At 50.9% G+C, this 12,908-nt stretch overlaps 1 protein-coding gene across 1 annotated transcript in view; it reads right to left on the bottom strand.

Annotated features, from left to right (window-relative positions):
• UNC5D (unc-5 netrin receptor D) overlaps positions 1–12,908 on the bottom strand; it is a 500,326-nt gene that overhangs the window by 253,007 nt on the left and 234,411 nt on the right. The window contains exons 6-7 of the mRNA XM_040341477.1: positions 9,058–9,225; positions 4,178–4,342 (exon numbers count right to left, since the gene is read on the bottom strand). Coding sequence (XP_040197411.1) covers positions 4,178–4,342; positions 9,058–9,225 — 333 coding nt within the window. The remainder of the gene's footprint in view (positions 1–4,177; positions 4,343–9,057; positions 9,226–12,908) is intronic.

Here is a 12,908-nt window from a genome sequence, read left to right as displayed (position 1 = left end):
CCAACACTCTCCTGACCCAACTCTCTGCTGACCCAACTCCCTCCTGACCCAACTCTCTCCTGACCCATCTCTCTCCTGACCCAACTCTCTCCTGACCCATCACTCTCCTGACCCAACTCTCTCCTGACCCAACTCTCTCCTGACCCATCACTCTCCTGACCCAACTCTCTCCTGACCCAACTCTCTCCTGACCCAACACTCTCCTGACCCATCTCTCTCCTGACCCAACTCTCTCCTGACCCAACACTCTCCTGACCCATCTCTCTCCTGACCCAACTCTCTCCTGACCCAACTCTCTCCTGACCCATCTCTCTCCTGACCCAACTCTCTCCTGACCCAACTCACTCCTGACCCATCTCTCTCCTGACCCATCTCTCTCCTGACCCAACTCTCTCCTGACCCAACTCTCTCCTGACCCATCTCTCTCCTGACCCATCTCTCTCCTGACCCATCTCTCTCCTGACCCAACTCTCTCCTGACCCATCTCTCTCCTGACCCATCTCTCTCCTGACCCAACTCTCTCCTGACCCAACTCTCTCCTGACCCAACTCTCTCCTGACCCAACTCTCTCCTGACCCAACACTCTCCTGACCCATCTCTCTCCTGACCCATCTCTCTCCTGACCCAACTCCCTCCTGACCCAACTCTCTCCTGACCCAACTCTCTCCTGACCCAACACTCTCCTGACCCAACTCTCTCCTGACCCATCACTCTCCTGACCCAACTCTCTCCTGACCCAACTCTCTCCTGACCCAACTCTCTCCTGACCCATCACTCTCCTGACCCAACTCTCTCCTGACCCAACACTCTCCTGACCCATCTCTCTCCTGACCCAACTCTCTCCTGACCCATCACTCTCCTGACCCAACTCTCTCCTGACCCAACTCTCTCCTGACCCAACTCTCTCCTGACCCATCACTCTCCTGACCCAACTCTCTCCTGACCCAACTCTCTCCTGACCCAACACTCTCCTGACCCATCTCTCTCCTGACCCAACTCTCTCCTGACCCAACACTCTCCTGACCCATCTCTCTCCTGACCCAACTCTCTCCTGACCCAACTCTCTCCTGACCCATCTCTCTCCTGACCCAACTCTCTCCTGACCCAACTCACTCCTGACCCATCTCTCTCCTGACCCATCTCTCTCCTGACCCAACTCTCTCCTGACCCAACTCTCTCCTGACCCATCTCTCTCCTGACCCATCTCTCTCCTGACCCATCTCTCTCCTGACCCATCTCTCTCCTGACCCATCTCTCTCCTGACCCAACTCTCTCCTGACCCAACACTCTCCTGACCCAACTCTTTCCTGACCCAACTCTTTCCTGACCCAACACTCTCCTGACCCAATTCTCTCCTGACCCAACTCTTTCCTGACCCAATTCTCTCCTGACCCAATTCTCTCCTGACCCAACTCTCTCCTGACCCAACTCTCTCCTGACCCAACACTCTCCTGACCCAACTCTCCTGACCCAACTCTCTCCTGACCCAACACTCTCCTGACCCAACACTCTCCTGACCCAACTCTCTCCTGACCCAACCAACTAGACTGACTGCAAACAAAACTCTGCGGGTCAAAAATTTCAAATATCACAAAAAGCAAATAAAACGAATGCCACGTACACACGATCATTTTTCGGCATGAAAAAAACAATGTTTTTCGGCATGTAGAAAAAATGACAGTTGTACTTTAAAGTGATATTATGGCCAAAATAATGTGTTTCTGCCCCCCCCCCCCCCAACATACTGTAGATTTACAGTCTGATCCGCCCAGCAAGTCTGTTGTTTTTCAACTTTCCTTTACAGACCAAGTTGACCTGCAAAAGTGCCAGTTCAAGGGATGAGAAAAACCTCTATTGTGTCTCGGTTCATTTACTGTTTTCTCACCTGAACTCCCAACACCGAGCGCTAGAAATCCCAGCTGATCCGGGACTATAGTTCAATTGTTGGGCGGAGATTATTACACCTGACAGTTCTGACTTCTTTCAATGCTGGAATGCAGAGAGCATATCTCCAGGGACGCATTGGGGGGCACCCCCTCAAAGTTGTGGTGCCCAGGGTGGACCCCCCCCCCCACCCCGTCCATTCACATACAAAGTCATCTTCTCATAGTTTTAATTTTCACTCCCAGCAAAATAGCGGCCGTCGTCACACAGACATCGACTCCACGCTGCACAAATGTGAATAAAAAACGGTAAAAGACGCCTTCACCTCCTGCTCTCCACCTGTAGAGAACTCCTCAGGCACGTTTTGCCCCTTTTCAACCTCTAGAGTAGGGATGACCTTTATGTTCGTGTTGAACATGTGTTTGACTCGATCATTGGCTGTTCGCCCATTCGCCGAACAATTTGGGGTGTTCGCGGCAAATTCGAAAAGCCGCGGAACGCCCTTTAAAAGTCTATGGGAGAAATCAAAAGTGCTAATTTTAAAGGTTAATATAAGCTATTGTCTTAAAAAGTGTTTGCGGACTCGGGTCCTGCCCCAGGGGAGTGTTTGGGGACCCGGGTCCTGTCCCAAGGGAGTGTTTGGGGACCCGGGTCCTGTCCCAGGGGAGTGTTTGGGGACCCGGGTCCTGTCCCAGGGGAGTGTTTGGGGACCCAGGTCCTGCCCCAGGGGAGTGATTTGTGGACCCGGATCCTTCCCCAGGGGAGTGTTTTGGGGACCCGGGTCCTGCCCCAGGGGAGTGTTTGGGGACCCGGGTCCTACCCCAGAGGAGTGTTTGGGGACCCGGGTCCTGCCCCAGGGGAGTGATTTGGGGACCCGGATCCTTCCCAGGGGAGTGTTTTCGGGACCCGGGTCCTGCCCCAGGGAAGTGTTTGGGGACCTGAGTCCTGCCCCAGGGGAGTGTTTGGGGACCCGGGTCCTGCCCCAGGGGAGTGTTTGGGGACCCGGGTCCTGTCCCAGGGGAGTGTTTGGGGACCCGGGTCCTGTCCCAGGGGAGTGTTTGGGGACCCAGGTCCTGCCCCAGGGGAGTGATTTGTGGACCCGGATCCTTCCCCAGGGGAGTGTTTTGGGGACCCGGGTCCTGCCCCAGGGGAGTGTTTGGGGACCCGGGTCCTACCCCAGAGGAGTGATTTGGGGACCCGGATCCTTCCCAGGGGAGTGTTTTCGGGACCCGGGTCCTGCCCCAGGGGAGTGTTTGGGGACCTGAGTCCTGCCCCAGGGGAGTGTTTGGGGGACCCGGGTCCTGCCCCAGGGGAGTGTTTTGGGGACCCGGGTCCTGCCCCAGGAGACATGTATCAATGCAAAAAAAAGTTTTAAAAACTGAAGTTTTTTCGGGAGCAGTGAATTTAATAATGCTTAAAGTGAAACAATAAAAGTGAAATATTCCTTTAAATTTCGTACCTGGGGGGTGTCTATAGAATGCCTGTAAAGTGGCAAATGTTTCCCGTGTTTAGAACTGTCCCTGCACAAAATGTAATTTCTAAAGGAAAAAAAGTAATTTAAAACGACTCGCAGCTATTCATGAATTGTCGGGTCCCAGCAATACAGATAAAATTAATTGAAAAAAACGGCACGGGTTCCCCCCCTCCAGTCCGTTGCCAGGCCCTTTGGGTCTGATATGAATATTAAGAAGAACCCCAAACCCCCAAAAAATTTGACATCACTGGGTGGCCCCCGCCCCTTAGTTATTAAAAAAGCAGGATCTGAAGGCCACCTTGTTAAAGGGGGGGGGTAGGGGGTGGAGCAGCAGGAGTGGGCGCAGATACTGGAACCAACCCCCCTGTGGCCCTCTCTGTGTTCACAGCGCTCCAGTTTGTGAATGAACAGGGAGTCTCTGTATAGAGCGCTTCCTGTTCATTCATTCTGCAGCTGAGAAAGGATTGAGGATCTGTGTCCTCCATCTTTTTCTCTGTCTCAAACGTGAGACCGTATCTGTTTAGACTCTTAATATTTCACCAACCCCCACAGTAAAAAATAAAAAAACGGGGGGGGGGGGGGGGGGGGCGGAATAAATAAATAAAGGGCTCGTTCTCACGGGTATTCTGGTTGGATGAGTGGTTGGTTTCGTGCTGCTGGAGCCGCCTGTTAAGCTTGGGTCACTGTTCCTGCCAGCTAGGCTGTATGGGGCCCCATGAATCCTAACAGCGGGCCCTCGCATACAGTCACTGAACATTATACCTGGGATGGATCCAGAGATCGGGGGAACAATGGAGAATCATCGTATCCTCGGCTCACCTTGGATGCACAGGCCGTCTGTGCAGTTTTCGGACTCCTGGTTCAGACCTTCGCAGGGCTTCGCCCCGTTTCCCGTTGGCGGCATTGTGCATTCCCTTTCCCGCTGGCGTTCGCACTCCGGGCTGCAGATCGACCAATCGCTCCACTCCTTCCACATTCCCTCCACTGCGGATCCAAAACAATCGTAATCAATATCATTACACTCACCGATAATGGGAAATAACGGCATTCTTAGATTTCCAAACCAGGTGCGTGACACCACCCCACAGGGTGGCCGCAGGTAGGTCACTTTCCTGTTTTCCTAACGACAAACCTTTTGTGCCAATCATCATATTGTCGGGCCAACTTACTATACCATAATGGCTCTCCCTCCCCCCCCCTGTTCTTTTTCACTGGACGCTCTGCACTGCAGACCACATCTAGATGGACCACCAAATCCTAAAAGACATGTGCAATTCTAATTTTCATATTTCCGAATATTTGAATTTCCGATTATCAGAAATTCGGATTTTCGGAAATTCTGGATTTCGGGAAAATTCTGAATTTCCGAAATTCTTAAATTGTTCGAATTTTCGAATCTCGAATTTTGCAATTTCGAGTTATCGAATCTCGAATTTTCGTAATTTAGAATTTTTGAATATTCAAATTTTCGATATTTTTGAAATATTCAAATTTAGTTAATTTTCATTTTTTTTTTCATTTTCAATTTTTTTCATTTTCAATTTTTAGAAATGTTTAGAATTTCTGAATTTCCGAAAATGCGTTTTTTTCTGCTTCATTCTTTATTTGGAAATTCTGGAAATTCGAAAAAATGTGTTTTTTTATCGTTTTTGTTTTATTAGTTTTTTGCGGAAATTAGGAATTCGGAAATTTGGAATTTCCGAAAAGAAAGCAAAAAGAAACAAACAAATAAAACTAAATTTTCATATTTCCGAATTTATGAACTTTTGAATTTCCGAATATCTGTATTTTCCGAATTATCTGTATTTTCGGAAATTCGGATTTTTGAAATTCCGAATTTCCGACATTCGGAATTTCTGAAATTCCGAAATACTTAAATTTTTCGAATTGTAGATTTTCGAATTTTCATTTTCAAATTTTTTCATTTTCAAATTTTTTCATTTTCAAATTTTTTCATTTTCAAATTTTCGAAATTCGGAAATTCGAAAATTCGAAATTTCGAGATTCCAAAATTTGAAATGGCGAAATTCTAAAAATTGTATTTTCGGAAATTCGGATTTTTGAAATTCGGAATTTCCGACATTCGGAATTTCTGAAATTCGGAATTTCTGAAATTCGGAAATACTTACATTTTTCGAATTTTAGATTTTCGAATTTTCATTTTCAAATTTTTTCATTTTCAAATTTTTTCACTTTCAAATTTTTTCATTTTCAAATTTTCGAAATTCGAAAATTCGAAATTTTGAGATTCGAAAATTCGAAATTCCAAAATTCTAAAATCAAATCCAAACTCCGAATTTTTTGAATTTCTGAATTTCCAAAAATGTTTTTTTTTTGTTTCATTCATTTTTTTTTTCTTTTTTTGGAAATTCTGAAAATTCGAAAAATGTGTTTTTTTATCGTTTTTGTTTTATTCGTTTTTTGCTTTTTTTACAGAAAAATTCGAAAATTCGGAGTTCGGAAATTTAGAATTCCCGAAAAGAAAGCAAAAAGAATAAAACAATTTTTTTTCGAATTTCCCTGAATTTCAGAATTTCCAAAAAAAGCAAAAAAAAAAAAAAATGAAACGAAAAAAACAATTTTTTCTAAATCGTAAACCACACAGAGCAGGTGTGTTCCTGAATCCATGGACGCATGCAGAGCAGGAATATCGCCAAGGATGCAGATCCATGAAGTACGAGGGATATGAAGAGTCCTTTTCGTTTCATTGTTTCTCCTTTTTTGATTTTTACATTTCACACAATTAACAATCCACCTTCCTGGGAACTTTCCCTGTTTATGAAAATCGCTTTCTCGCGCTTTCTTGCGCTCACATCGGAAGGTTATGTTAATATTTCTCTCGCCTCATTTTCCCTCAAAGGCCGGAACAAAGCAAAGAAGAAAAAACAGCGTTTCTATTGTGTTCCCGGGAATGGAATTCTTTGTGTTTGTTGTGTGTATAATGTGTATAATGTGTCTGAGTTACAGAAACATTCTTTCTATAGTACATATCAATCATTTCTAATGGAATCGGAATAATAAGTGCGAATCAAGATCCTTCCGTCAGCTGAAAATATCTCCATAGAAATATCATTACAGTCCCACAGAACAGTCCCCTCCTTCCACATCTCCAGGACTTATTTATGATTGGAAAAGTAAAAAAAATTGAGAGAAAATCTATCTGCATTGGGGGGGGGGGGGGGGGACAATGAGTGCCAATAGGGGGGACTACAAGTGCCAATAGGGGGGACAACGAGTGCCAATAGGGGGGAAAACCGCCGTCAATAGGGGGGACAACCACTGCAAATAGGGGGGACAACCGCTGCCAGTAAGGGGGACAACCGCTGCCAATAGGGGGGACAAGCGCTGCCAATAGGGGGGACAATCGCTGCCAATAGGGGGGACAAGCGCTGCCAGTAGGAGGGACAACGAGTGCCAATAGGGGGGAAAACGAGTGTCAATAGGGGGGACAACCACTGCCAATAGGGGGGACAACCACTGCCAGTAGGGGGGACAACCACTGCCAGTAGGGGGGACAATCGCTGCCAATAGGGGGGACAACCTCAGCCAATACGTGGGACAACCGCTGCCAATAGGGGGGACAACCGCTGCCAATAGGGGGGACAAGCGCTGCCAATAGGAGGGACAAGCGCTGCCAATAGGGGGACAAGCACTGCCAATAGGGGGGACAAGCACTGCCAATAGGGGGGACAACCGCTGCCAATAGGGGGGACAACCGCTGCCAATAGGGGGGACAACCGCTGCCAATAGGGGGGAAAACGAGTGCCAATAGGGGGGACAACGAGTGCCAATAGGGGGGACAACCACTGCCAGTAGGGGGGACAATCGCTGCCAATAGGGGGGACAACCTCAGCCAATACGTGGGACAACCGCTGCCAATAGGGGTACAACCACTGCCATTATAGGGGGAAAACCGCTGCCAATAGGGGTACAACCACTGCCAATAGGGGGGAAACCTGCTGCCAACCACTGCCAATAGGGGGGGACAACCGCACTTCCTGTTTGCCAGATTATTGTGCTCTCTCCAGCTGATATCTTGCTCCTGTGTGTATCTGCCGATGTCCTTATCTCCACTACCACTCATTTCCGACCCTTGGCTTGTTCTACGCTTCCCCTTGATCCAAACCTGCAACCACTCGTTACCGACCTTTGGCTTGTTTACCCACTACACTTCTGCTTGATTCCTACCTGCTATATCTGCTACAGGACCCCGGCTTCCTTACCTCCTGGTGGGGGCGATCCCGAGGACCGCAACCTGGTACTAACACACTGCAAAACTCATCCCCACCATCAGTGGCTCTCATCTACGCTTACCCTTGATCCCAACCTGCAACCATTTGTTACTGACCTTTGGCTTGTTCCTCATCTACACTCCCCCTTGATCCCTACCTGCTATATCTGTTACTGGACCCCGGCTTGTTTATCTCCTGCTGGGGGCGATACCGAGGACCGCAACCTGGTACTAACGCTGCAAAACCCATCCCCACCATCAGGGGCTCTCATCTACGCTTTCCCTTGATCCCAATCTGCAACCATTTGTTACTGACCTTTGGCTTGTTCCTCATCTACGCTTCCTATTGATCCCAACCTGCAACCATTTGTTACTGAACTTTGGCTTGTTCCTCATCTACGCTTCCCCTTGATCTCAACCTGCAACCACTTATTACTGGCCTTTAGCTAACCGACTACACTTCTGCTTGTTTTCAACCTGCTCTATCTGCTACTGGACTTGCTTACCTTCAGATGGAGCGATTCTGAGAACCGCAACCTGGTACTAACGCTGCAAAACCCATGCCCACCATCAGGGGCTCCGGTGATCACTGGTTAGTACTTAGACCCCCGCACCTCTCATTATCCGCCAGGGTGACCTGCTTGTGTACTTATCCTGCTGGTTGGTGGGAGCCTCTCTACTGCTATAGCTACTGGTCTCCTGACCCTGACCACTGATCACGCAACTTCAACATTGGGTAACCTATAGCGCTCTCGTAGTGGGAATCTCAGTGTTTGCACCATAGGCACACTCCACCAGACTTGATGCACTGAAAACAACGGCTTTCCTTCCCTAAGCTGTTCAGATAAGAAGCCTCTCTACTGCTAGAGCTACTGGCCTCCTGACCCTGACCACTGATCAAGCAACTTCAACATTGGATAACCTATAGCGCTCTTGTAGTGGGAATCTCTTGGCCACACAGTGTTTGCACCATAGGCACACTCCTCCAGACTTGTTGCACTGAAAACAATGGCTTTCCTTCCCTAAGCTGTTCAGATAAGAAGCCTCTCTACTGCTAGAGCTACTGGCCTCCTGACCCTGACCACTGATCAAGCAACTTCAACATTGGGTAACCTACAGCGCTCTTGTAGTGGGAATCTCAGTGTTTGCACCATAGGCACACTCCACCAGACTTGTTGCACTGAAAACAACAGCTTTCCTTCCCTAAGCTGTTCAGATAAGAAGCCTCTCTAATGCTAATGCTACTGGCCTCCTGACCCTGACCACTGATCAAGCAACTTCAACATTGGGTAACCTATAGCGCTCTTGTAGTGGGAATCTCTTGGCCACACAGTGTTTGCACCATAGGCACACTCCACCAGACTTGATGCACTGAAAACAACGGCTTTCCTTCCCTAAGCTGTTCAGATAAGAAGCCAACACTCTACCCGAACAGTCCAGACAGCGACCTGTGCAGAACAGGACTCACCTGGGCACTGGGCGGAGCAGCTGACCTTCTGCATTGAGGTACCCACACAGAAGGCCCCACCATTGAGAGGAGTTGGGTTGGTGCAAGTCCTGGAACGTTTCTGTACTCCGCGACCACAGCTTACACTGCACGCCGACCATTCCAACCAGGACGACCACCCGCCGTTCACTGGGAATAAAAAATAAAATAAATGTCAGTCAACACATTATATATATATACCGTAACTAGAAATCTCGGCGGAACACATTTGTTGTGAGCTATGCCCTAGTTCTCGGAGGCACCAACTAAAAATATTATTCTTCAACACAGAAGTTGTCTGAATAAACGTAAAGTGGGGTGAAACCCAAAAACAAAAGCTTACCAATCATTAGATGTGATGGCTGCATTCGTTTTCTTTTTTTCGGCTTTTTTAATCCCCCTCTGTTTCCACCTGGAGATCTGGCCAGTAACACACCACCTGTATTAGAGCCCCCCTTCCCCCTATGCTGGATGAAAAAGCACAGGGGGCACCTTTGGACAGCAGCATTGTCAGTCCAAAATTCTTACCCCCTGCCACCCCCCAATTTTCTCCTCCCAAATCCCCCTAATCTCCTTGTGGTGCCCCCTCGACCTATCACACCACAGAGCCCACGGCAGCCACCCTTCCTGCCAACCTGTGGCAGAACTTTCAGGGTCACAGCAGTCACACTTGCGACTGGGCCCTGCCGTTCTGCCGCTGTGGGGGGGGCAAGACCCGGCATCTCCCCCTGCACCTCTGGCTTTCAGTTTGGGATGCAGTGGGGGGAAGTGAGAGGGGGCGATTGGCAGCTTTATGGTACCCGTGGAATACATGATCTCCCTGGGGCTTGTAGTTCTCCTCCCGAGTGTATACAGTGGAGAGGGGAGGGGCCTCTGACCCAAGCATGTATCAGTTTCACTCTTCAGTGTAGTGAGTCGCTCTGCGGGTTTAGAGGCCCCTCCCCTCTCCTCTGTATACACTCGGGAGGAGAACTACAAGCCCCAGGGAGATCGCGTGGTCCACAGGCACCATAGAGCTGTCGATCGCCACCTCCCCCTGTGCTGGGTGGTTGGAGGTGCACAGACAGCGGAGACCAGCCATGTACAGGGGGAACCTCTGGCTGTCTGGGGAACCTGATATATGGGGGCGCTCTCTGGGGACCCTGATATATGGGGGGCTTTCTTGGGACCCCAATGTATGAGGGGGCTCTCTGGGGACCCTGATGTAAGGGGGGCTCGCTGGGAATCCTTCTGTAAGGGGAGTCTCTTTGGGGACCCTGATGTATGGGGGGAGGGCTCTCTGGGGACCCTGATGTGTGGGTGGGCTCTCTGGGAATCCTTATCTAAGGGGAGTATCTCTGGGGACCCTGATGTAAAGGTGGCTCTCTGGGGACCCTGATGTATGGGGGGGCACTCTAGGGATCCCTATAAGGGGAGGCTCTCTGGGGACCCTGATGTTTATATCATTTTGTATTATTGTGTATTATTGTGTATCATTGTTTATCATTGTGTATCACTGTGTGTGCCTCCATCTTCGGCACGCGAGAGTCTCCCGGGAATTCCGAGGTCAGCGCCTCGAACTTCGGCACGCAAGAGTCTCCCGGGAATTCCGAGGTCAGCGCCTCCATCTTCGGCACGCGAGAGTCTCCCGGGAATTTCGAGGTCAGCGCCTCGAACTTCGGCACGCAAGAGTCTCCCGGGAATTCCGAGGTCAGCGCCTCCATCTTCGGCACACAAGAGTCTCCCGGGAATTCCGAGGTCAGCGCCTCCATCTTCGGCACACAAGAGTCTCCCGGGAATTCCGAGGTCAGCGCCTCCATCTTCGGCACACGGGAGTCTCCCGGGAATTCCGAGGTCAGCGCCTCCATCTTCGGCACACGAGAGTCTCCCGGGAATTCCGAGGTCAGCGCCTCCATCTTCGGCACACAAGAGTCTCCCGGGAATTCCGAGGTCAGCGCCTCCATCTTCGGCACACGGGAGTCTCCCGGGAATTCCGAGGTCAGCGCCTCCATCTTCGGGACACGAGAGTCTCCCGACAATTCCGAGGTCAGCGCCTCCATCTTCGGCACGCGGGAGTCTCCCGGGAATTCCGAGGTCAGCGCCTCCATCTTCGGGACACGAGAGTCTCCCGACAATTCCGAGGTCAGCGCCTCCATCTTCGGCACACGGGAGTCTCCCGGGAATTCCGAGGTCAGCGCCTCCATCTTCGGCACACGAGAGTCTCCCGGGAATTCCGAGGTCAGCGCTTCCATCTCCGGCACACAAGAGTCTCCCGGGAATTCCGAGGTCAGCGCCTCCATCTTCAGCACACAAGAGTCTCCCGGGAATTCCGAGGTCAGCGCCTCCATCTCCGGCACACGAGAGTCTCCCGGGAATTCCGAGGTCAGCGCCTCCATCTTCGGCACACAAGAGTCTCCCGGGAATTCCGAGGTCAGCGCCTCCATCTTTGGCACGCGAGAGTCTCCTAGGGAATTCCGAGGTCAGCGCCTCCATCTTTGGCACACGATAGTCTCCCGGGAATTCCGAGGTCAGCGCCTCCATCTTCGGCACCCAAGAGTCTCCCGGGAATTCCGAGGTCAGCGCCTCCATCTTCGGCACCCAAGAGTCTCCCGGGAATTCCGAGGTCAGCACCTCCATCTTCGGCACACAAGAGTCTCCCGGGAATTCCGAGGTCAGCACCTCCATCTTCGGCACACAAGAGTCTTCCCGGGAATTCCGAGGTCAGCGCCTCCATCTTCGGCACACGAGAGTCTCCCGGGAATTCCGAGGTCAGCGCCTCCATCTTCGGCACACGAGAGTCTCCCGGGAATTCCGAGGTCAGCGCCTCCATCTTCGGCACAGAAGAGTCTCCCGGGAATTCCGAGGTCAGCGCCTCCATCTCCGGCACACGAGAGTCTCCCGGGAATTCCGAGGTCAGCGCCTCCATCTTCGGCACACGAGAGTCTCCCGGGAATTCCGAGGTCAGCGCCTCCATCTTCGGCACACGGGAGTCTCCCGGGAATTCCGAGGTCAGCGCCTCCATCTTCGGGACACGAGAGTCTCCCGACAATTCCGAGGTCAGCGCCTCCATCTTCGGCACACGGGAGTCTCCCGGGAATTCCGAGGTCAGCGCCTCCATCTTCGGCACACGAGAGTCTCCCGGGAATTCCGAGGTCAGCGCTTCCATCTCCGGCACACAAGAGTCTCCCGGGAATTCCGAGGTCAGCGCCTCCATCTTCAGCACACGAGAGTCTCCCGGGAATTCCGAGGTCAGCACCTCCATCTTCGGCACACGAGAGTCTCCCGGGAATTCCGAGGTCAGCGCCTCCATCTCCGGCACACAAGAGTCTCCCGGGAATTCCGAGGTCAGCGCCTCCATCTCCGGCACACGAGAGTCTCCCGGGAATTCCGAGGTCAGCGCCTCCATCTTCGGCACGCAAGAGTCTCCCGGGAATTCCGAGGTCAGCGCCTCCATCTTCGGCACGCGAGAGTCTCTATAAACAACCCGCCAAGAGAACCTGTCAGACTTGGGAATACGGCGGGATTAATGGACAACACATTCCATGGATTTCCTCCATTCATTCTAATGTCTCCGTTCTTCATAATGTATGGACAGATCAGGTCCTCTGTGATTGGCTGTTTCCTCTGAGCTGGTCTCGGGTCATCGTCAGGTGATGTATGGGGCTGTGAGTAATGGGATTCACGTACACAGAATCAGGACCGTGTGCGCATGTCTGCTAATGCGCATGCATGTTAGCACGGGTGTGTGGCACGTTGGGCAGCGGTGTTTTGGTACCCAGTGACCTATTTATAGCTGGCCCAGGGAGGAGAGAGAGAGGCGAGGAAGCTTGGGGAGGCGGGATGGGGTTGCACAC

Source organism: Rana temporaria, chromosome 3, assembly GCF_905171775.1.
Source record: "Rana temporaria chromosome 3, aRanTem1.1, whole genome shotgun sequence".
Taxonomy (NCBI): domain Eukaryota; kingdom Metazoa; phylum Chordata; class Amphibia; order Anura; family Ranidae; genus Rana; species Rana temporaria.
The sequence above is the reverse complement of the archived record's forward strand: the minus strand, read 5'-3'. Positions and strand labels throughout refer to the sequence as shown.